This window comes from Bos grunniens, chromosome 14, assembly GCF_055505025.1.
Source record: "Bos grunniens cultivar Pamir isolate PY7600 chromosome 14, Bosgru_T2T1.0, whole genome shotgun sequence".
NCBI classification, from domain to species: domain Eukaryota; kingdom Metazoa; phylum Chordata; class Mammalia; order Artiodactyla; family Bovidae; genus Bos; species Bos grunniens.
In genome coordinates, this window is record NC_141178.1 from 67,534,254 (window position 1) to 67,559,105 (window position 24,852).

The 24,852-nt window shown below is 44.0% G+C and overlaps 1 protein-coding gene and 1 long non-coding RNA gene across 18 annotated transcripts in view; one reads left to right on the top strand and one right to left on the bottom strand.

Annotated features, from left to right (window-relative positions):
* NSMCE2 (NSE2 SUMO ligase component of SMC5/6 complex) overlaps window positions 1-15,720 on the top strand; it is a 236,726-nt gene extending 221,006 nt beyond the window's left edge. For all 15 annotated transcript variants that reach the window (XR_015140963.1, XM_086337192.1, XM_086337190.1 and 12 more), the window contains 3 exons: window positions 6,857-6,957; window positions 7,342-7,448; window positions 15,380-15,720. Coding sequence is in view for 14 of the 15 variants with exons in the window: in XM_086337192.1 (XP_086193318.1) it covers window positions 6,857-6,957; window positions 7,342-7,448; window positions 15,380-15,494 (323 nt within the window). In the remaining variant the exon portion in view is untranslated. The remainder of the gene's footprint in view (window positions 1-6,856; window positions 6,958-7,341; window positions 7,449-15,379) is intronic.
* LOC147359604 (uncharacterized) lies at window positions 12,723-19,151 on the bottom strand. Of its 3 annotated transcripts, none has more exons than XR_015140965.1 (3): window positions 19,015-19,151; window positions 18,312-18,381; window positions 12,723-12,907 (listed from the first exon to the last, which is right to left on the bottom strand). It is a non-coding gene; the product is annotated as an uncharacterized LOC147359604 (long non-coding RNA). The 3 variants fall into 3 exon arrangements; XR_015140964.1 differs by lacking the exon at window positions 12,723-12,907 and adding an exon at window positions 16,573-17,105; XR_015140966.1 differs by lacking the exons at window positions 12,723-12,907; window positions 19,015-19,151 and adding exons at window positions 16,981-17,105; window positions 18,725-18,854.
* Window positions 19,152-24,852: the final 5,701 nt, after the last annotated feature.

The following is a 24,852-nucleotide window of genomic DNA, read 5'->3' on the forward strand; positions in this document are numbered from 1 at the left end:
CCAGGGGATCTTCCCAACCCAGAGATCGAGCTCAGGTCTCCCGCATTGCAGGTGGATCTTTTATCATCTGAGCCACCAGGGAAGACAAAAAATAACAATAGCAACAACAATTTACAATCATGTAACATTGGTTTATAATAAAATAGAAGTGTGTGTATATATATATACATATATGATAAATAACACTTATTGGATCCTTATTATGTTCTATTCATTGTTTTGATTATTAACTCAATCTACCTTTGTTGAATATTTTCCTGTTGAAATTGTGTCAGTTGAATTTTGCTATCCTATGAAGGTTATAACTCCTAGGAAATTTTTAATTATGTAGGCCCTATCTGGACATCATCTGCATTTTAATTCTGCAAAAGCCGTTCACAGACAGAAGAGTCTTATCTCTTAACCTGTGTCAGAGTTACCAAAGCTAGGATTCCCTCAAGGGCAGCTTGGCCAAGCCGAAGCGCTAGCATTCAAGGCAGGCCACTTGTCCCAGGAAGAAACTAAGAACAGAGCTGAAAAGTGAAAGTATCAGTTGCTCAGTCGTGTCTGACCCTTTGAGACCCCATGGACTGTAGCTCACCAGGCTCCTCCGTCCATGGAATTCTCAAGTCAAGAATACTGGAGTGGGTAGCCAGTTCCTTCTCCGGGGGATCTTCCTGACCAAGTGATTGAACCCCGGTCTCTTACATTATAGGCAGGTTCTTTACCATCTGAGCCACCAGGGAAGCCACAAGAACAAAGCTAGATACCCATTAGTATAGAGTGTCTAACACACACACACACACACACACACACCCCCCTCAGTTCCAAGCCAAAGGGACTGAGCCTGCTGACATACCCCTTTCCATTCAGAGTCTAAGGTATGTCCAAGTTCACAGAGGCAGCCGCTCGTAGCCCAAGCTGTGGGTTGCTGGGTGGGAGAAACAAGTCAGGAGTTGGCGCAGACACATATGCAGACACTGTAACTATAGAGTTTCCAACTTGAACTCAGTCTTCTTTTGCAGGGTAGGGAGGGGATCTTCCGTGTACCAACTCAACCTCTCTAAATATGCCGTCCCAGAATAGCGCAAGTAAAATAATCTGGGCAGTCCAATAAGCATTTCAAGGGGGCAGCAAATGTTTGTAGAATATTTGCTACTAACTTTCAGGAGAAAAGTGCTTTTACAAAAATGTTCAGACTTAATTGAAAAAGCACATAGCAATCAACTTTTATTCCCAGCTGGCATAAAACTGTCTAACTGTCAGCCAAATTTGGGTTGCCTGAAGACAGACAAGTGACTAATACTAGGGCTGTGTGTGGCCAGGCCCAAGTGTATTTTCTGACCACAAAACCATGTCTGGATTCTCCTTTGTAATTACCACACAGCCTACTATAATTGTAACACTTACATTTACTTCCTGCCTTTGACATGGAATTCAGGGTCCAAGGCTGTACCCTGAGCTAGAGTGAGGTCCTCTGTTATTTGCCTAAAACCTATGAAATCATCATTGTGTGAAACGTGTGTGTGTGTGTGTGTGGCCACATCTGTTAAATATGTAAAGTATATCCTTGTGTAAAATACTCCCACTCCTACCTTGCTGGATGAAGCACTTCACTAATGAGATGTTTATTGAACACCTACCACTGCATGCCAAGGACATTTTGTGCGTGCATGCTCAGTCTCCTAGTCCTGTCAAGCTCTTTGTGACCCATAGACTGCAGCCCACCAGGCTCCTCTGTCCATGGGATTCCCCAGGCAGGAATACTGGAGTGGGTTGCCATTTCCTTCTCCAGGAGATCTCAACCCAGGGATCGAACCCATGTCTCCTGAGTCTCCTGCACTGGCTCGTGGATTCTTTGCCACTGAGTCACCTGGGAAGCCCAAGGACATTGTAGAATCTGGGAAGGCCTCCTCTGACATCGTAAGCTAAAGAAGACAGCCAGCCCTTCTCTGCCCCATCTCTCTGTTAGGACCGCACAGCACATCTCTGTAAGTGCGTCTTTCTTGTCTGTCTCCCTTTCTTCTCTTTTTCCCTCCCCTGTTCTCTTCCCAGAAAGCAGGTCAGTGAACAAGTCAGTCAAGTCCCTGCTTTCCTGGAAGAGAACAGGGGAGGGGGAAAGAAGAAGAGGGGGAGACGGACAAGAAGGTCGCACTTACAGAGATGTGCTGTGCCGTCACAGCAGGGTCACGGGGTAGCGAAGGCCTGGGTGCCTTCTTTATTAGCTCACGATGTCAGAGATGGCCTCTCCAGAGGGACAGTATTTAAACTGGCATTTTAAAATGACAGGAAGAAGTAGGACAAACAAAGATCAGGAGGAAGAACATTCCAGGCAGTTAGTATAGAAGTCAAAGATGGGAAGGAGCATAGCATGTTCCAGAAATAGAGAAAAGACCAGTGTGACCTGAGCACGGTGGGCAAGAAGGGGACTGGTCCAAGATGCTGGCCATGCAGGCCCCTGTGAGAAGCAGGTCGGAGTGGCGGGGCGGGGGGCGGTGTGCGCGTGTAGATGGTGGTCCTTGTTGAAGGAGGGCTTCTAGTTAGGAGGCTTCTGAAGAGGTCTGGGCAGGAAGCCATCGTGGTTTGGACTAAGATGTAGTAGAAATCACAAGAGAAGGCTAGGCTTTGATTTAGGGAATATAGTTTAGAACCAGTCACCAGAACTTGCCTGTGGTTTGGATGTTAGGAATGAAGGGAGAGGAATACAGTGATCAAGAATGAGTCCAAAGGTTTGGGCTTGGAGAACCAGGAGGGGGGACGACAGACACGACGATCCAGCTGTTCACTGACGTCACAGCTGGCCAACTGTGAACCCCTGTCTTGGGGATCCAATCAGTGCCCTCACCAAGCCCCTCACCTTGCATCACTGGGGAATATTCACAGACCTTTGGAAATCCTTGCTTGTTTACTTCATTACTACTACAGCATTTTTTGTGTCTTCTCCTTTTGGTTTTTATTTTATGACATCAAAAAAATCCCATTCAAGTTAACTAAACCAACCCTGTTACATCCCTCGTGGGTGCTCTATAAATGTTAGTTCATACCCAGCTTTCCCTCCTCAGCACTTCATCTGGGTGCCCTGGGCCCAGGCATGGATGTCGGGTGTGGGTCTGAGATCTGCCCATCTGATCGGAAGCTAACAGCTGGCACATATGCTTCTGAAAACATGCCTTGTTTATGTACATAGACTGTGACTCATCATCTTGTCTTTCTCTTTTTAATCAGAAAAATTTTTTGAGCTCTCTTGAGTAACAAACTCATTTAATCCACTTATTTCTTTATTATAATGCTGACATTTTCTACTTTTGTCTTAAAAATATTGTGGGCCTTCAGTTTTCTTGTCTCTACAGTGGGGATAGCAGTAGAGTTGTTGTTCATGGGTGTTTGGTGAGGATTAAGTGAAATGTATATAAAGTGCTGAGCACAGTAGCTGTATGTAGCAGTCAATAAATGAGGTATGATTATTAATAAAATAATTATCTGGGGGAGGGAGGGATGGCTTCCAGAACCTACACTGGTTTTAGTATTCCAGTTAACCACACCAAGAAAATAGAGCCATGTGTTGATTTACTAACTCCCTACATGACTTTGGACAAAACCTGTAATGTCTTTGGATCTCCGTTTTCTCAAGTAAATGAGACAATCCTTATTTTCTCATTTAAAAACCTTATTTGAGGTTCAAAATTAAACCTCAATTTAAAAACTTTTGTGATTCTAGTAGACGATCTCTATTTTGTCTCTCCAATCTTCCTTTCAGTGGGCTTATCAAAAAAGTTGTGTCTTTTTGTGTAGGCAGTGTGTGTGTATGTGTGTAGATCAGTGTGTGTGTATGTGTCTTAGTTGCTCAGTCACGTTCAACTCTTTGTGACCCCATGGACTGTAGCCCTCCAGGCTCCTCTGTCCATGGAATTCTCCAGGCAAGAATACTGGAAGGGGTTGCCATTCCCTTCTCCAGGGGATCTTCCCGACCCAGGGATCGAACCCAGGTCTCCTGCACTGCCAGCAGATTCTTTACCGTCTGAGATTAGTGTAAGTGATACTTATTGCCAGATGTGACCTTTTGTTCAGCACATTGTAGAATCCCAACGTTGATATCACTTTCTATAAATACAGATTTCGGGTGAGGAAATGTTCTAACTCAAGAGAAGTTTAGCTCTTGAGGCTCTTTCTCTTTTTAGACTCTCAGTCCATGGGCTATTACTCACTGCTGGCATTCTTCCGCAGTCTCACTTTGTCACCTCTTCTTTCATGATCACTGCTGTTGATAGCCACCTACAGCTTCTGAGTTCCCTGCTCAGCCTTCCCTGGTGGTTGGTTTTGCATCTGAGTTGTGCTTTCTTGCTTCCTCTACCTTTTGAAATTTAAAAATAGAAAGAAAAAGAGAACCTGCAGTCTTTCACATTGTCTGAACTCTGTGATTCACCCAACAGATTTTCTGGTGAGTTTACAGTGTAACATCTATAGTCAGAAATGTGCTATCCGTTCAGAATAAGCCCTGTAAGAAATGGACAAAGAGGTGCTTCTATTTTGACTGTCAAATGCATAATCCAAAAGGGACTCCAGCAGCCCCCAGAGGAGGCTTTGGAAAGTAAATCAAAGAATCAGAACAGCTCCCAATCCTGCCCCTTGACTTTTCTCCTTACCTGCCCAGCTTTCTTGAGACAACCTGAAGAATCACTGGGTCGATAATAGGCCTCTTTTAAGAGTCTGACTCTTGTGCTCTTAATACTAATGATATGTCCTGGGAAGCACAGAAACCCTTCATAGATCTAAGGAAAATTATTTCAGAAGCCCCAGCTCATATCACAGCAAGCATACTAAACTTTGGCAACCTCACATTCAATATAATTTTATTGCTGGCAACATTTTTGAACATATTTCTATCCATACAGCTTTGGTTTGGAAAAAGTTTGGCTCCAAATAAGTGATTTAGCCTATAATTGGCTATTAATTTCTCAGCAATTATCTCCGCATACTTGGGAGTTATTAAATTAATACCGAAATCCAGCCTACATATTGCTCTCAAATGAAATATTTTTGATGACCAAATCAACTGTTAATGAAGCTAACCCAACATTACATTTTGTAGACCTTTAAAACTGATTAATTTCAGTTTTTTTTTGTAGTAATCCTGTTTTGAATCCAATATGTGGTTTTCAAGGTCTCAGACATTTTTATAGCCTCTTGAAAAGCTGAGAGGCGCCAGGCACTGTACCTTAACCACCAATGGTTAAAAGAAAATGTTCCGTCCAGGAAGTCCTAAGCTCCGAGGGCGTCCCTCTTGCCTTCTTCAAGGAGTAAGAGCTGTTTGGGGGACATCTGTCTAAGAAAATACAACAAGCTGGCATATAAATAGCAGCAGTCACTAAAGCAAAGAGAAACCCCCACCAGAAAAACCAGAATAATTGGGGGCAGAATGCCTGGGTTTCAGCCGTGAGTTCACTGGGTGACTTTGAGCAGGGGCTCTGCAGCCCTCTCCTGTCCCCAGGGGTGCTTTTCCAGCAGACACTGTATCTGGCAGAAGGGGAAGGCCAGGGCCCGCAGTTCTAGGAACTAAAAGTTGTGCAGAACCATCTCAGCTTAAGAAAAGGATTTCCCTCACACGTTAAAAGCAAGGCAATTTTTAACATCTGTATTATTTTCCCAGAATGAAAGGAGGAAAGGAAGAGAAAAAGGAGAAAAGGAGGAAGAACGACTACACTGTCATACTTGTGTTTAAAACACTACTGATCTTTGATTTCTGTGCAAAATGACAAGTTCCCTTCTCCAAAAAGAAAGGCTTTCATGTGAGATTCTGTCAGCACCCCCAGTCAAATGTCACGTATTACCTAGTTTCCCTTGCTGAAGGGCAGGGGCCATGAAAAGTACATACATTTCAGAATCACATACGGGACACTCAAAGTCAACCCTACCACACGCTCGCTCAGCAGTTCCCAAAGTGTGGGCCAGGAGCCCTGTGGGTACTCGGGGAGCCTTTCAGGGTACCCATGAGGTCAACACTATCTTCATAATAATACTAAGATGTCATGTGCCCTTTTCACCCTCTTTCTTTTCATAAGTGAATTTTTCCCAAGGCTGCGTGATGCAATGTCACAACAGACTAGATGTATGCCCAGGTATCAAAGCCCAGCTGTCTTCTATTAAGTCACATATTAAAGATATTTTCAAAAATATCTCTAACTTTTTTGTTACCCTGGAAAATACAATTATTTTTAATTTTTTTAGATATCATTTATGTTAGCTTGTCATGTGGTTGTTATTTTTAAATGAATTAATAAATATGTATTTTAAAATTCCTCAGTCTTAATAATGTCTAACATGGCAAATCTTGATAAACATAACCTACATTTTAAAAGTGTGTTGGCGTCCTCAGTAATTTCTAAAAGTACAGAAGGGTTCTAAGCTCAAAATTTGAGAATCCTTGTACTATCCAACAGTAATTACCATTTATTGAATGTGTCTTTGAGCTGTGCAGAACACACGGAATTCTTCACCTCTTAATCTTTGCAATAAAGTTATAAAGTAGAGAAGTTAAAAAACAAAGACCTTCTAGCCCGAGGTCTCACAGCTGGAAGTGACAGAGATAATCAAGTCCTTCTGACTCCAAAGCCACATTCCTGATGACTGAACAGTCCTCCCCGACAGAATCATTCTCGGTGACTCTGAAAAAGTTATTTCACTGCTCCAAGTTTATTTCCTTACCAAACATGGGCAGAGCCCCACCTCCCGCTGCAAAAGAGTTAATATGCATCCTAGCGCCTAGCACAGGGTGCACATCAAAGAGACCCTGAAAATCTGTCAATCTCCTTCCTCCCACCCTTCCTGTCTTTGGCACATTAGAGCAACAAGACTCACCAGCTTCCCTTCTCTCCTCTAGATGGTCTTCAATCAGACAGAGAGGTTGACATCACAGAAGGAGTTGATGAAGATATGATTGTGACTCAAAGTCAGACCAACTTCATCTGCCCCATTACACAGGTACTGTAAGCACTTTGCTTCATGGAGGCAAAAAGTTCCCATTTGCTTTCTGACTTTATTTCCTGTCTGGAGTTGACGAGGGAGGAAAGGAAAGTGATGAGGGTCCAGGAGGAGACCTGGGAAAGAGTTTGCAGTCCACGATATCCTTAGGCATCTACGAGTATATCCCTGCCCCACTGGCCAGGTGCCTTTGAGGCCTCTGGTCTCCCTGCATTTTCTGCTACGGCCCTCTGCCCTGAGTTACGTAGAGCCACGAGATGGGGAGGTTAAACCTCGGAAGCCCCAGGTCTAGGCGACAGCAGTGCCAAATAATTGGTGACTTGAAGAAGTTACTGGAAGCTGGTCATCATCATTCCTGAAAGTCTAATGTCTTCTTGATTACAGTTGGAAATGAAGAAACCAGTGAAAAATAAAGTGTGTGGCCACACCTATGAAGAGGAAGCCATTGTTCGCATGATTGAGTCCAAGCACAAGCGGAAGAAAAAGACCTGGTGAGTTGCTGCAGGAAGGGAAGTGGCCCTTCCCAGGGGTGGTCAGTCCCAAGCAGTGTGTTCATGCTGGAGGGAAAGCTGCTTAAACCTCCCCTGAAGTCCATTCGCCCAGGGGGATAGTGTAAACATGGAAGCCGGTTTTCAGGAAACACAACACATGAGGGGAAAAATTAGTAATCTGTTCGGGAAGAAGCTGAAGGAGCTTCAAACACACCTTCAAAATACAAGAAAAGGGAGCTGGATGTAATTCTCATCATTAGATAACAGGAATTTTTATAATTTTGTGTGTGCTGTGTGTTCTAAGTCGCTTCAGTCATGTCCGACTCTGTGACCCTATGGGCCTCAGCGTGCCAGGCTCCTCTGTCCTTGGGGTTCTCCAGGCAAGAATACTGGAGTGGGTTGCCATGCCCTCCTCCAGGGGATCTTCCCGACCCCAGGATTGAACCCGCATCTCTTATATCTCCTGCATTGGCAGGCAGGTTCTTTACTACTAGCACCACTTGGAAAGCCCTGTGTGTGCTGTAGCCTGAAAGAAATAAAGGAGAATTGTGATGCTGAGAGATTTCTTTTCCCCTTTCTATTATGTCCTAACTCAAATGAGAAGGAATGGTTTAAAAAAAAATTTTTTTTTTGCATTTTGCAATACAGATAGTTTGTTTAAAGAAGTATCAAGTTGTCATTCTAAGAATTCATATCCACTGGTCTTTTTTTTTGGGGGGGTGGGTGCTGTGCCTCATGGCATGTGGGATCTTAGTTCCCAGACCCCGTGCCACCTGCTGTGGAAGTGTGATGTCTTAACCATTGGACCACCAGAGAAGTCTTGGCTTCTGTTGGTCTTGATGATCAAGATTTGATTGTCTGGGAAAAGCTTTCATATCTTTAATTACATCAATAACTTCACGAATAGTTTAAGTAAATTCATGGATGACTTCAATGAGAAATTTTCTTTTTAATTGGAATGTTTAGAGAATCTTTTACATGTATATATATATATATGTATATATACATATATATATGTATTTTTTTTAACCCCTTTCATGCACAAACACACACACAGCTCTGTTCCTGCAACGACATAGAAGCCTGAGTTGGCTAGCCTGGCTTTGACTTGGTTGGCATTTCTTGTGCTCTTATCACAGATTTGTTGAAGGAATGGAATTGCAGGTGTGACCAGTTCTCAATGGACCTTTGATAACAGTCCCTTTGATGTGTGGCTTTGCTTCTCCATCATCTAGAAATTTGCTGGTCCAGACCTAAATTGGAATTCCCCACCACTCCTCATCTGGGTGTGGACTTAGAGATAGGGCATTTGTGACTGTAGATATCTTAATGGTTATTCAGTCAAGTTATTTGCCCTATTTATTCTAGAAAACCTGCCTAATGGTTGCAAAATCGAGATTGTCTGAGTACATTTTTGTCTGTTTTGACTTTCCACCTTACAATTGAAACGTCCCATTTCCCCAGGGAACCTTCCATTTTCCCTGTGAGTGTAATTTTCTTTGTTTTTGGATGTCTAAGCCTTCTGTGTCTTTTTTTTTTTTCCTATGTTTATTCTCTGAAAAGCAAAATTTTAATTTGTTAATATAACTGCTAAGAATAGGCCTTCCCAGATCTGTTTCACAGCTCTTCTTCCTTAAAGTCTGTGATATTCTCCTCAAGTCAGATTTGGAAAGGACAGGTACTGATAACAAAGCACATTTTTCCCAAGTCCCAGGAGGGATGGGAGCGACTCCAGAACAGGCTTGCACTGAAACACATCTTCTTGATTACATACTTTGACTTTCTAATGTCCTTTGCCTTTTCTGAATTGTAAATGACATTCGGAAGCACTTGAGCAACACCCGGCGTTTAGAAAGTGTGGGTATTTTCCTGCCATGCTTTTCTATAAGTTGGACACAGATTCCGTGAACACTGCAGATCCTCATAGCTTAGTAATACAGTGAAGTCCAAGAGGAGGACGTCTGGGAGGTTTACAGCAAAGGTAGTATTTTTGCTGGGCCTTGAAAAATGGAAAGGATTTCAGAAAGGGTGAAGAAGAGTCTTTCCAGCCAAGAGGCTCACCACATTCAGAGTCTGTTCCACTTAGGGAAAAGTAGATACAGGTGCAACTATTGTTTGTTAGAGGGTGATGGGAAGGATGCTCTGGGCTGTAGTAAGAGGGGAGTGGTGTATGTAAATTCTCTCCATTCTGTACTCATCTCAGAGGACGTTAAATGTTATGATTTCATTAGTTTTCTCATGTATAAATTGATGGTCATAGCTGTAAATTGCCTCAGTGTATGTTTGAAATTTGGATAAGATATACAGAAAGCACTGAGAGCACCTGTCATGTGGTAAGTAAACATTATCCCGTCCTCCTCGTCTTTCTTGCCATCATTGTTCTGTAGGGTTTTGAAGGAATATGCGAGTCAACCCGGGTTTTAGGAAGTTACTCCAGTAGCAATTTAAGGGATGAATGAACAAAGGCCTGGGGTGAAGATGTCAGTTAGGATGCTGTGGCAGTAGTTAAGTTATAGGTCATGAGAGCTGGGATTGAGACCAGAGTCATAGGTGGAAGGGCATTGAGGAGAAGATGATTGTGGAGTACGATGGACAGAAAACAAAAGCGGGAGGGAACAAGTGGAAGAATGACTGACATGCCTAAATGGGGTGTCTAGAAGGATGGTGATGTCATTAGCCAACGGAGAGCCTGTAAGAGGAATGCATTTAGGAAGGACGATAAGAGGGTCATGCTAAGTTTGAGGTCCCTAGCAACGCAGCCGTTTGGAAGTATCCAGGAGGTGCAGAAAATGTGGGTGTTTGACCTCTGGAGAAACTCTGAGTGGGATGTTGATTGACAGGTTATTGATACAGAAGAGTCAGACCCACACATCTGCCAGGTGCAGCTCTGGACCAGATGTGACAGGCAACCGAGAGCCCCCAAGGATGGGACCCTGGCCTGGCTCTGAGCAACGCGAAGCCAGGATGCAGCTCTGCTCTGCTTACTGTGTTCCCAGAGCACCTGATGGAGGCCCACAAAAAAAAGCATTCTGCCATTCTGAAAGGGCAGTCAGAGGAAGAAGATTCCAACAAAGCAGTCTGAGACGTAGCTGGGAGAGAGGGGAAGAGAGACTAGAGAGTTGAGCTTCACAGGAGCCAGTGGGGAGGGGGGTGGTTGACAGGGCCTTGAGGATGAGCTACACTGCATTTGGCAGCAGGTTGGAATCCAGGGCCTCTTCAAAGCCTACCCCAGAGGTTCCTGATGAAGTATGAATTAGTGTCATCTCCCAGGACGCATGTTTGGGCGATGAGCACGTCTGGGTTCCCTTTGTTTGAAAATGTCCGTGACACATCCGGTTTGAGAAATCCCAGTTTCTCAGTTCTTCCTCCTTGTTGGTTCCAACTCTGATTTGTTAGACAGGAGTCCCAGGTACACTGTGTTACTAGCACTGACTCCCTTTTCCTGTCCATGAGGCCTCTTAATACATCTCTCTGCATGGGCTTAAGTCAGAATAAAACGGCTGAGACTTTAGCCCTAACTAAATACTGTTAGTTAAAATAATTTCCTAAAGCAGATCTCTGAATAATCAGTCTGTTTATTATCTTCACATGATTTTCACATATATGAGATACTTCCAGTTATCCATAGTCATTTCTTTGCTTTCTGATTTAAGAACAGAGACTGTATTAGCAAACAGTCACATTTAAGAGTGTGGAGAGGACAGTTAGGTTGAACAGAAAGGTGTCGTTGAGTAGCAGAACTCCAGCAATGTGCTTAGAGGCCCTATTTTAACCATGAACCAACCATTGACCTCTCAGAGTCTCAGTTTCTTCATCTGTAAAATGAAAAGAGCAACATCTCACAGTATTTGAGGATCAAAGGAACAGTGGGGAATTCCAGTCTAGGTCTGCACCAGCATATTTCTTGGCAGTAGAGAAGCAAACCACTTAGAAGAAAGCTCTTTTTTTGGCTTACAGAGCGCTAAACAAATAGCAGCCGGGTTACTGAGGTCGAGACTGTTCATGTTTGTATTACTTACCTCACTGCTTAGTGACACATCGTTTCAGACGCAGAGGATGTAGGCTCGAGTTACCCTCTGGGTTTAGGTATGATGAGAATCCATCCTGCTCAGATTTCCAGACCTGCTTTCTAGAGCTGGGTGGACCCTGGAATGCTTGGGCCCAAATCCAGGAACTCGTAAGACCCAGAATCCTGTACGTGTGTGCTAATGCTGAGGTCAAGGTTCCCCACAGCCTCTGGGACCCCTGAGACCCAGGCCCTTTGTTCAGTAGACACACGCTTGCCCGCTGCTGCGCTGGAATGTTCTGCCCTGTCAGTGACCCAAGTTCAGGACCCAGCGTCTCCTCCCAGGCCTGTGGGCTTGACTCCTGCACAGTGATGACGCGAGGGCTTAGACTGGTGTGGCCACACCTATCTAGCTCACCAGGATGTCGTGGGGACGGATGCACTGTGCTTAGAGTGTTCTCTCTCCAGAGGAGCGCCTTGATTCAGTATCATGTGATTATGAACCTTGTCTTTTCCTCTTCAGTTTAGAAACTGGTGTGTGTTTATTTGAGATGGGGTGAGAAACGAGGTTCTCCTGTATCAACCTCTCCTCCAAGAAGCCTTCCCAGGACCCCCATTCTTGCTGCAGAGTGCCCTGTCCCATGCTCCCACGGCACCTCTGCGTTGTGGCATGTCGGCCTCCCACCAGCACTGTAGGTGGGTCTGGCTCTGCTCCGCAAGCTTCTTGAGAACAGAAGTAGTGTCCTAGAGCAGGAACCGGCTTACCGAGCACCTGAGTGGATTCCTGGACCCTTGTCACGCGGCGTCCCACTCATTCCTCATGACAGCCCTATATGCTCCACCTTCTTAGAGGAAGAGCCTGAGGCCCATTACTGGTGTCACTTGCCCAGAGTGTCACAGCCAGGAGGCTGGAGCCCAGCTCTCATTTACTCCTGAGCCTGTATTTGTGTCTCTAGGCTGTCTGGCTCCCCTCAAGAGGATTTTTGGGTTAATGCCTCTGTCCCCCGAGTTAATCCCCTAAATGAGCTCAGACCTCTTTGTCTGACAAGGGTAGCCCTGGGATGATGTGCAGCCAGCTCTGCAGCTGAGTGGTGTGGTTAATCCCATCACACATTCTCAGAATGCTCTCATTTACTGACTAAAACCACTGATGTCATCAGGAAGTCCTCCCCACCTCACTCTCCACTTCCCTAAAGCAGCTTATTCACTGTCTGGCTATTGGTGTTAAAGACTTTGTCCTGGGGAGGGGGGCAGGGGTGGGGTGGGGGGAGACTCCAGTCAGGCAGGGCAGTCAGAGCAGATGATCAGATGGGTTATAAGCATCAGCTTAAGGGTCATCTCAGGCACCGAGTTCAAGCTGCATCTCCATGTCGCAGAAGATCAAGTGGTGAGAAACGCCTTTTCCAAAGTCAGGAAAGCGTCTTTTCATAATCTCAGCTTATTGACTTTCATACTGAAAGAAAAAACTCACTCTGAGACCTCAGGGTGTTTTAAACCAGTGTAAAGCTCTTCTCAAGCACCTCCAAGCCACCCCCTGACACAAAGCCAAGTCATCATACCTGGTCCAGTCACCCCCATCCTCTTTCACATGGTCACCTTTCTAGCCTCACATTTTACAAGTACCTGACCATACAGGACCCATTTCAGTAAATATAAATATTGTTAGCAGGCATATTATTCATTACATTGATTCATGCTCTTCTCATAGAAAGATGCCTTGGTCCAGAAATCAAGACCAAGAAAAAGTTTCTCTTCTGTGTTACACAGTTGAGCCCTCTACTACTGGACAGATTAGACCTCACATGATCGGCTTTCTTCCCCTTCTGGTTTATAGCTTTTGTCTTGTTTTTGTTATTTTTGATCTGTGCTTTTTGGAGGGTTGTCTCAGATCACTGGGCCAGAGCTCTGTGTAGGGCAGGAACCTGTATTTGTATTTTACAGCTGGATGCTTCGAACCCTTCATAGGGCCACTCGCATAGGAGGGTCAGATGAGCGCACGAATGCACACGTGTCTGTGTTGGAGGTACGCAAGCTATAGGCAGGGAAGGGAATGACTGCTACTGAGCACTGTGTTGCCTGGAGCCCTGTAAATCTGAGGATGCAGAGGCTCCAAAAGTCAAAGTGAGCTGCTGGTGGTCTCATAACAAGCAAGTAAGCGGTGGAGACCTAGGTCGGTTTTGACTTCAAAACTGGGTGCTCTACTCTACCCAAGTCTGGTTCATGTTGAGAAGAAATCAAGTGACTTCATCCAGCCCACTGCCTTCAGAGGAGACCACATCTAAACAGAACCATGACTCACCCACTGATTTCTTCAGCCGCAGCTCTTCCCCTGAGTCTCCATCAGCCCACTCAGCCTCTCCACTGAGGACTGGTGGGCATTTCAGAGAGAATATGTAGCAGCCAGGACTCCTGCCTGATTCCATCCCAACCTAGTTTTCCAGTTGTTTCCATGGAGATAAAGGGTACCACCAAGGCCCTTCAGCTCCAGCCAAACTCTGAACAAAGCTCAGCTCTTTGCTTTACCCTCTACACTGGGTCCATCAGCAAGCCCCCTGGGTTCTACTGCCGGCTGTATCCAGAAGCTACACCCTCATCCAAGCTTCCCTTTCTCTCCCAGCTGCTGCATGACCCCCTCACTTCCCTGCTTCCTCTCCGCCTGTGTCCGCATCAAGCAGCCAGAATCATGTTTTCTAAATGTAAGCTAAATTTCATCACTCCCCTATCTCAACCCGTCCAGGGTTTTCATATTTAAAATAAAATCCAAAGTCCCACGCACTTTCAGTCAAATCTCCAAGTGCCCTCCCTCTTGCCCTGGGCATTCCAGCCACATTGACCTTGCTCTTATACCAAGCAGCTGCCTCCTCAACTTCTACACATGCCGCTGCCCCAGCCCCGGCCACATGCAGCCTTTGTTCTATTAATAGATAAGCCCTCCCCAGCGAGCCATGCCTGACCCCTGCTAGATAAGCCCCTCAGCTCACACTCTCTCCCTTGACCCTGCTTTTTTAGTCATTGTGGCACTTAAAGACGCTATGCAGTGGGTTAGCAATGGTTTCTCTCCTCCACTGGAAAGTGAGTGCCATGAAGTGGGCATTGCCCCCGGCCCAGTGCTGGACAGACCCTGGCTTAGGTAGGCACTCTGAACTAGTGAATGAGTGCACATCAGTCCTGATTTTTCAAATGTACCCCCTTTTTGGTAAAATGTCCACACTTAAATACTGCTGCTGCTGCTGCTAAGTCGCTTCAGCCGTGTCCGACTCTGTGCGACCCCATAGACGGCAGCCCACCAGGCTCCCCCGTCCCTGGGATTCTCCAGGCAAGAATACTGGAGTGGGTTGCCATTTCCTCCTCCAGTGCATGAAAGTGAAAAGTGAAAGTGAAGTCGCTCAGTCGTGTCTGACTCTTACCGACCCCATGGACTGCAGCCTACCAGGCTCCTCCATCCATGGGATTTTCCAGGCAAGAGTACTGGAGTGGGTTGCCACACTTAAATACTACTCAGCCATAAAAAAAGAATGAAATTTTGCCATTTGCGGTAACATGGATGGACTTGGAGGGTAATTCTGCTAAGTGGAATTAGTCAGAGAAAGACAAACACTGTGTGATATAATTTATCTGTAGAGTCTAAAAATAGAACAAACTAGTGAATAAAACAAAAAAGAAGCAAAGTCACAGAGAGGACAGACCAGTGGTTACCAGTTGTGGGGGCTGGCGTGGTTGGAGGGAAAAAGGTGAGGGGGAGGGGTTATTATGGGATTATGAGAAATCATCTGTGTGAAACTTTTGACAATTGTAAAACCCTATAGAATTGAAAGAATTTTTCATTTTTTTTTTAAAGTGTGCGCTTACATTCTTGCATGGAGAGAAGTTGATTCTGAATGCATTAAGGTGACGCGGCCTGACTTGATTTTCTCATCTCTCACAGTTGCCCGAAAATCGGCTGTAGCCACGTAGACATGAGAATGTCGGACCTCATCCAGGATGAGGCGCTGAGAAGAGCGATTGAGAGCCACAAGAAGAGACGTCGCCAGTCCAACTAGGACACCCCCCTCTCTGCAGGGGACTCCGCAGCCTACCTCCTACCCCAGCCATCCGTGGAGAGTGATGCTTGTCAAAGCACTTCGACTGGCTGCATAGCATACTTTGGGGTAAATTTGAAGGTTTTAGTGTATTTGAAAGCATTTTTCTATGTTCCAATAAACATTCAAGTCTATTATATTGTTTATTTTTAAGTGTTCTGTAATTTTAAATAAAACTTTGATTATCTGTGTGTGTCGTATGTGTGTGCCACCTGAGGTGTAAATGGTTCCAGTGGTATAGGCTGGGTGGTGCCAGGCTTCTCTATTTCTAATCCTTCAGACTATTTTTTATTACAGTTTTAACAAACAAGCAAACAGAAAAAAATGTTTTTTGCAAGGGATGTTTGAAATGGAAACACATAAAAACAACCCAGTTGCAAGGAATTTCTATCAGGATAGTAAAGAATATGATGAAGGTATAAAGCAAAACCAGTTTCCTTACCTATCTTTACTTTGTGTATTGACAGTTCCAAATATGTAAATGCTCTTATTTGTCATTCTGATGAGCACGGACTGCTCCAGTAGCTGGCTTATCAGTGCGATGATAAGTGATGCCATAATGGAAACTTTGCTGCAGCCTTCTGAGAGCCTAAAGCGCTGTCGGAAGGAACCACATCCTGGCTGCTCTCTGCCTTGCTCCGTGCCTGGCTTTCATAAGTGCCTTCGGCCCCCTGGGCCTGGGGGTCTTCAACCACAAAATAAAGATATTAAATAAGATGTTCTCTGTCGTCCCTTCAGCCCTGAAAGTCTGTAGACTTATGACCAGCAGGGTCTTTAAATTGAGTGTCATTGATTATATTCTATTTATGTGAAAAGGACTAGTCTATTCACAGTGGCGGGACAGGGAAACCTGGCATGCTGCAGTCCGTGGGGTCCCAAAGAGTCAGACGCGTCTTGGCAACTGAACAACAGCAGCAGCCTTTTATCAACTAGAATAATCAATGAAACCCTACGAAGCATGCTGCGACTACACTAGAAAACCCAGAAGAGCTGACAACGGCTAGCATTTATTGAGCACCCACTGTGTACCAGGTACTATTTCAAGCACTTCACATATATGAAAATATTAACTCATAATTTTCTCAGCCTGATGAGAGAGCTACAGTTATTAATCCCACTTTACAAATAAGTAAAATGAGGCACAGAAGTGAAGTGGCCTGTGGAAAATCATAGTAAGTGACTGAGCTGGGATAGTTCAGTCATCTTGGTCCAGAGTCTGGATTCTTGGGGTGGGGGGTTCTCCCTTTTAATTTAATGGCTGTGCTGGGTCTTCCTTCGTTGCTGGCTTTTCTCTAGTTGCAGCGAGCGGGGGCTGCTCTCTCATTGTGGCTTCTCTTGGAGAGCACAGGCTTGCGCGCCGTTGTGGCACATGGGCTTAGTTGCTCCACAGTCTGTGGGGTTTTCCTGGATCAGGGATCGAACCCGCATCTCCTGCATTGGCTGGTGGATTCTTTACCGCTGAGCTTCCAGAAGCTCAGAGTTCTTAATCACATCCTCTCCTCCTCTCTATTGATTTATTTAGGTTCTAAAAATATACTCCAAGTCCACATTTAAAAATGAAATCTTTTAAAACTAAAAAGAAAAAATAAAAATGAAACCTTTGTAAAGAAACAAGATACATGCATTTGTGAAAAAGAAATTCACTAAAATGCAGGTAATAACTGGATTTGATATCTAATAGACAGTAATGGCCATGAAATAATAACATATGTTTGAATTTCAAAGCATAGTCTAAAATGGCAGGATTAATTTTGGAAACACTCATGGAATTCAGAAAGGAGTATGACATTGAGTTGTCTACAAACTAAGTAATTTTGAGTTTCTTAGATGCTTTATCTGAATCAGACTTCCTGAGGAAATGATGATGTTTCAGCCAGAACAAACATACTTCTCGTGGAATGTGGTTCTTTTGTGAAATAATTTGTTTCCTAAACAGATAGAGACAAGCATGAACTGTTTGCCTAAGGTTCAATTTGCATTTTCCCCAACTCTAAAGAGAATTCCAGAAAATTGGTGTAGACATTTATACCAGTTAGAAAAATGCAAACACCATCCTGCTATGGAAAAGTATTTGTAGCCTGTAACATTTTTTCCTTCTTTATTCCTCAGAAACATATATACTTGTCCAACCAATTAACGAATTTGAAGTTTTGTATATAAAACTTATTTTTATCTTCCACCACTTGGTTGTCATGATCAATCTCTTATATTTGTTAAATTTCCTTTATAAGAATTTTCCCAAAAAGTGAAGCCTTTTCTTGAAATGAAATTTTATTTGCCTTATTGAGAAACCCAATAATATACAAAAAATGAAAGGGGAGCAAACAGATGGTGAGGGTTCCATCCCTTTTCCCTACAGGACCCCAGTCCTTTTTTTTTTTTCACTGCTGTATTTATTTTATTTTTGGCTGCTCTGGGTCTTTGTGGCTGCCTTTTTTTCTTTCTTTTTTGTATCTTTTGGCCACACTGCCAAGCAAATGGGATCTTAGTTCCCAGACCATGGATTGAACCGGTGCCCTCTGTATTGGAAGTGCAGAGTCTTAGGGAAGTCCCAGGAGCCCCAGCCTAATCTGAGATCACCCAAGAGCCCGTGAGTAGCATTTGAAAACTGCACCAGACATTGTAGCGAAATCATTTCATATATGACTGGTTTAGGACTGGGACAATTGTGTGAACATGGCATTTAAAAAAAAGTGCTAGTTCCTTTAATAAATTTCCAATTGAGTAAGTTTAAAACATGACCACAAGCTCCAAACAATAAGATAATTTCTCACTCACCATATATAGAACTTCAAACATGGAGTGTCCAGCCTGAAGCAACTCCTACACTGCTCCCAGCTGAAGTTTCCTGTGAGGAGAGAGAAATTGCAGGGCTCAGGGGAACCGAGGCCTCCGGGAACTGATGGCTGGCCACACACCAGGCTCAGGGCTAAGTGCCTTAAACATATCACCTAACCGAATCCTCCCTGTAACCCTGGAGGGAAGGGTTATCGCCCCATTTTACAGATGAGGAAACTAAGGCTCAGAGTCAGTCAGTCATTAGCCTGAGGTCACTGGCTTGAGTGGTGCTGGTAGAGCTTATACTGGGACATAACCAAGAGTGCAGAGGGAGCACTCCGACCCACTAAGCTCCCTGCTCTGGGGCCGTGGAGGATGTCCGAATGGTCAGCGGACCTGCATTTCTATCCCACCTAGCTTAAATGTACTCCTGAGACCACTGCGTCCCAGGTGAGTCCCATTTTCCAGGCTTTGGTGCGTTTTGCATAGCCCAGTGCTTCTCCCTTCCTTCCCTCTGCAAACACACCCCACCAAGTCCAGGCCCTCCCTCCCAGCTTCCACTTAGACTGGTCTCCCACCTCGCATCTGCCGCCTCCCATGTTGATCTACAAGAATGCTGATTGGATAATCCTGCATCCTTTCCTACCAAGTGAACTTTAGGCCTGGCATTCAGGATTCTACCATAGTGCAGCCCCACTCTTACCTCCCCAGCTTCAGCTCACCGGCTCTCTTTATGGCAGGGTTTCTTCCAGAAGTAATGGCATATTCCTGACCAGCACATACAATTGACCTTGGGCAAGTCGCTTTACTGCTCCGGGCCTCAGACGTGTCTCATAAACTAAAAGATCTGGACTTCTCCCCAGGGTTTCTTTAAGATTCCTAAGATTCCTGTTTGATGAATTGGTCCTATGCAAAGACTATGGCCCATTAGAAGGAAAACAAGCTGACTTTGAAATTAGAATATATTTGAACCCAATGTGTATATTGCATCTTTAAGTATTTAAAGAAACGCTTTTTGAGGTACTTTGTGATGTGTTATGTGTTAGTCTCTTTGGATATAAAAAGTCCTTCTGAGAGGGTTTCTTGTTCAGTTGGACTAGACAGATATGCACAAAAATAAACTCCATAAAAGGTTATATTAATGTCATGTCTAGGGGACAGCAGGACAAAGACAGGAAATACAGGAAAATTATCGAGTAAAAATTGAGTTTTAGTAAATCAGGTAACAAAATTCAAAACAAGTTTATCAAAAGCCTGTGAAACCTTGCGGCTGGGAGATGGGGTGAGGGTAAATCCTGTGTGTGGATTACCCAGCGGTACGGGAAATCTGCTATGTTGTGGAAATCTGGCTTCAAGCTCATGTGAAACTTCATGAAGGGGGTTAACTGTTCTGGAAAGAAGGCAGTTAAATCTGGGGACAGGAATTCTCAACATTGCTTGTGGAAATGCAAATTGGTGCAGTCACTGAAAAGTTAGGCTTTTTTAAAAAAAAGGTTACACATGAATTTACCACACAACACATTAATTCCAGTCCTAGGGATCCACCCAAAAGAAGTCAAAACTATGTTCATACAAAGTCTTGTGTATGAATATTCACAAGCAACATGCTTTATAATAGCAAAAAAGTGGAAGTGATCTGTATGTCCAGCTGGTGAATGGCTAAACAGAAGCCGTGGAGCCATACAAGGAAATACTACTTGTGATAAAAGGGAATAAAGTATCAATGCTTGGAACGTGGTTGAACAGGAGCCAGTCACAAAGATCGAATAGTGTGTGAATCCACTTACATGAAATGTCCAGAAAAGACAGCTCTGTAAGCACAGAAAGGAGATTATTGGTAGCCTGAGGCTGGAGGTGAGAATGGAATTGCTTTGGAGTGAAGGAAACATTCTGAAATTGGGTTGTGGGGACTTCCCGGGCGGTCCAATGGCTGAGACTCCGAGCTCTCGATGCAGGGGGCCTGGGTTCCATCTCTGGTCAGGGATCTAGATTCCGAATGCCGCTATGCCCTCCTCCAGGAGATCTTCCCGACCCAGGAATCGAACCCGCGTCTCTTAGGTTTTCTGCATTGGCAGGCAGGTTCTTTACCACCAGCGCCACCTGGGAAGCCCCAACCAAGACCCAGCGAGGTCAAATAAATCAATCAATTTTTAAAAAACTGTCATGTGATGAGGGTTGCACAGCTCTAGACCTACTGTCACTGATCAGATCAGATCAGTCGCTGAGTCGTGTCCGACTCTTTGCGACCCCATGAATCGCAGCATGCCAGGCCTCCCTGTCCATCACCAACTCCCGGAGTTCACTCAGACTCACGTCCATCAAGTCAGTGATGCCATCCAGCCATCTCATCCTCTGTCGTCCCCTTCTCCTCCTGCCCTCAATCCCTCCCAGCATCAGGGTCTTTTCCAATGAGTCAACTCTTCACATGAGGTGGCCAAAGTACTGGAGTTTCAGCTTTAGTATCATTCCTTCCAAAGAAATCCCAGGGCTGATCTCCTTCAGAATGGACTGGCTGGATCTCCTTGCAGTCCAAGGGACTCTCAAGAGTCTTCTCCAACACCACAGTTCAAAAGCATCCATTCTTCGGTGCTCAGCCTTCTTCACAGTCCAACTCTCACATCCATACATGACCACAGGAAAAACCATAGCCTTGACTAAACAGATATTTGTTGGCAAAGTAATGTCTCTGCTTTTGAATATGCTATCTAGGTTGGTCATAACTTTCCTTCCAAGGAGTAAGTGTCTTTTAATTTCATGGCTGCAGTCACCATCTGCAGTGATTTTGGAGCCCAGAAAAATAAAGTCTGACACTGTTTCCACTGTTTCCCCATCTATTTCCCATGAAGTGATGGGACCGGATGCCATGATCTTCGTTTTCTGAATGTTGAGCTTTAAGCCAACTTTTTCACTCTCCACTTTCACTTTCATCAAGAGGCTTTTGAGTTCCTCTTCAATTTCTGCCATAAGGGTGGTGTCATCTGCATATCTGAGGTTATTGATATTTGGTATATTTTACTATGTATAAATGATTAAATAAACTGAAGAAGGGATTGCTTTACAGGAGAGAGAGAGGAGGGCTTTCTTTCTGGTTATTTGAAATGACTGGGCAGCTAGAACAGCTACTGGGAACCCCAGTTCAGCTCGGAACCACATGTCTATCAATATTCTAGGAAACATTTTTGAATCTCAAAGGTTAGAGTGAAATAAAAAAGTGTTGTATTCAAAGCTTCATGGAATCCAAGATTAAAAGAAGCAATGCCTTAAAAAAAATCTGTTAAGGTTTAATGAGAAGATAAGATTAAACAATGATTGATAACAAAAAGGAACTTGATTTTATCTGTCTGTATGCTGAATCTCCCAATTGTAGATTCATTTTATCTGCAGTGATCACTAATAGTAATCAATAGTTCTAATGAGCTACTTTTTAAAATATTTTTTAAGTATCAGATCAGATCAGATCACTCACTCAGTCATGTCTGACTCTTTGCGACCCCATGAATCGCAGCACGCCAGGCCTCCCTGTCCATCACCAACTCCCGGAGTTCACTCAGACTCATATCCATCGAGTCAGTGATACCATCCAGCCATCTCATCCTCTGTCGTCCCCTTCTCCTCCTGCCCCCAATCCCTCCCAGCTTCAGAGTCTTTTCCAATGAGTCAACTCTTCGCATGAGGTGGCCAAAGTACTGGAGTTTCAGCTTTAGCATCATTCCTTCCAAAGAAATCCCAGGGCTGATCTCCTTCAGAATGGACTGGTTGGATTTTTTAAGTATAATGGAGTGAAAACCCAGGCTAGTTCTTTCCTCTGTTCATCCTGCCATTGAGGAGGATGAAATTCAGTCTTGTAAAGACGACCCCACGTCTTTTAGAACACCCAAAAAAGATGTCCTTTTCATTATAGGGGACTGGAATGCAAAAGTAGGAAGTCAAGAAACACCTGGAGTAACAGGCAAATTTGGCCTTGGAATACGGAATGAAGCAGGGCAAAGACTAATACAGTTTTGCCAAGAAAATGCACTGGTCATAGCAAACACCCTCTTCCAACAACACAAGAGAAGACTCTACACATGGACATCACCAGATGGTCAACACCAAAATCAGATTGATTATATTCTTTGCAGCCAAAGATGGAGAAGCTCTATACAGTCAGCAAAAACAAGACCAGGAGCTGACTGTGGCTCAGATCATGAACTCCTTATTGCCAAATTCAGACTTAAATTGAAGAAAGTAGGGAAAACCACTAGACCATTCAGGTATGACCTAAATCAAATCCCTTATGATTATACAATGGAAGTGAGAAATAGATTTAAGGGCCTAGATCTGATAGATAGAGTGCCTGATGAGCTATGGAATGAGGTTCGTGACATTGTACAGGAGACAGGGATCAAGACCATCCACATGAAAAAGAAATGCAAAAAAGAAAAATGGCTGTCTGGGGAGGCCTTACAAATAGCTGTGAAAAGAAAAGAAGCAAAAAGCAAAGGAGAGAAGGAAAGATATAAGCATCTGAATACAGAGTTCCAAAGAATAGCAAGAAGAGATAAGAAAGCCTTCTTCAGCGATCAATGCAAAGAAATAGAGGAAAATAACAGAATGGGAAAGACTACAGATCTCTTCAAAGAAATCAGAGATACCAAAGGAACATTTCATGCAAAGATGGGCTCGATAAAGGACAGAAATGGTATGGACCTAACAGAGGCAGAAGATATTAAGAAGAGATGGTAAGAATACACAGAAGAACTGTACAAAAAAGATCTTCATGACCCAGATAATCACGATGGTGTGATCACTGACCTAGAGTCAGACATCCTGGAATGTGAAGTCAAGTGGGCCTTAGAAAGCATCACTACGAACAAAGCTAGTTGAGGTGATAGAATTCCAGTTGAGCTATTCCAAATCCTGAAAGATGATGCTGTGAAAGTGCTGCACTCAATATGCCAGCAAATTTGGAAAACTCAGCAGTGACCACAGGACTGGAAAAGGTCAGTTTTCATTCCAATCCCAAAGAAAGGCAATACCAAAGAATGCTCAACCTACTGCACAATTGCACTCATCTCACACGCTAGTAAAGTCATGCTCAAAATTCTCCAAGCCAGGCTTCAGCAATATGTGAACCATGAACTTCCTGATGTTCAAGCTGGTTTTAGAAAAGGCAGAGGAACCAGAGATCAAATTGCCAACATCCGCTGGATCGTGGAAAAAGCAAGAGAGTTCCAGAAAAACATCTATTTCTGCTTTACTGACTATGCCAAAGCCTTTGACTGTGTGGATCACAATAAATGTGGAAAATTCTGAAAGAGATGAGAATACCAGACCACCTGATCTGCCTCTTGAGAAATTTGTATGCAGGTCAGGAAGCAACAATTAGAACTGGACATGGAACAACAGACTGGTTCCGAATAGGAAAAGGAGTTCGTCAAGGCTGTATATTGTCACCCTGTTTATTTAACTTATATGCGGAGTACATCATGAGAAACGTTGGACTGGAAGAAACACAAGCTGGAATCAAGATTGCTGGGAGAAATATCAATAACCTCAGATATGCAGATGACACCACCCTTATGGCAGAAATTGAAGAGGAACTCAAAAGCCTCTTGATGAAAGTGAAAGTGGAGAGTAAAAAAGTTGGCTTAAAGCTCAACATTCAGAAAACTAAGATTATGGCATCCGGTCCCACCACTTCATGGGAAATAGATGGGGAAACAGTGGAAACAATGTCAGACTTTATTTTTCTGGGCTCCAAAATCACTGCATATGGTGACTGCAGCCATGAAATTAAAAGATGCTTACTCCTTGGAAGGAAAGTTATGACCAACCTAGATAGCATATTCAAAAGCAGAGACATTACTTTGCCAACAAAGGTTCGTCTAGTCAAGGCTATGGTTTTTCCAGTGGTCATGTATGGATGTAAGAGTTGGACTGTGAAGAAGGCTGAGCACCGAAGAATTGATGCTTTTGAACTGTGGTGTTGGAGAAGACTCTTGAGAGTCCCTTGGACTGCAAGGAGATCCAGCCAGTCCATTCTGAAGGAGATCAGCCCTGGGATTTCTTTGGAAGGAATGATACTAAAGCTGAAACTCCAGTACTTTGGCCACCTCATGTGAAGAGTTGACTCATTGGAAAAGACTCTGATGCTAGGAGGGATTGGGGTCAAGAGAAGAAGGGGACGACAGAGGATGAGATGGCTGGATGGCATCACTGACTTGATGGACGTGAGTCTGAGTGAACTCCGGGAGTTGGTGATGGACAGGGAGGCCTGGCGTGCTGCGATTCATGGGGTCGCAAAGAGTCGGACACGACTGAGCGACTGAACTGAACTGAAAGATGACCCCCTATAAGCACTTGGGGAATGGCAGGATGATCCAAACGTATAACAAGATAAAAATTTATGACCATAAAAAGGAACATTTAGTGGGTGGGATTTTTTTTTTTTTCATGAAGAAATACAGAATTTGTTTTAAAACAAAAAGGAAAAGCAAGATATTCTTATGTAAGGAAGCAGCCCAAAGACCATCCTCCGTCAAAACCAGAATACAAACCA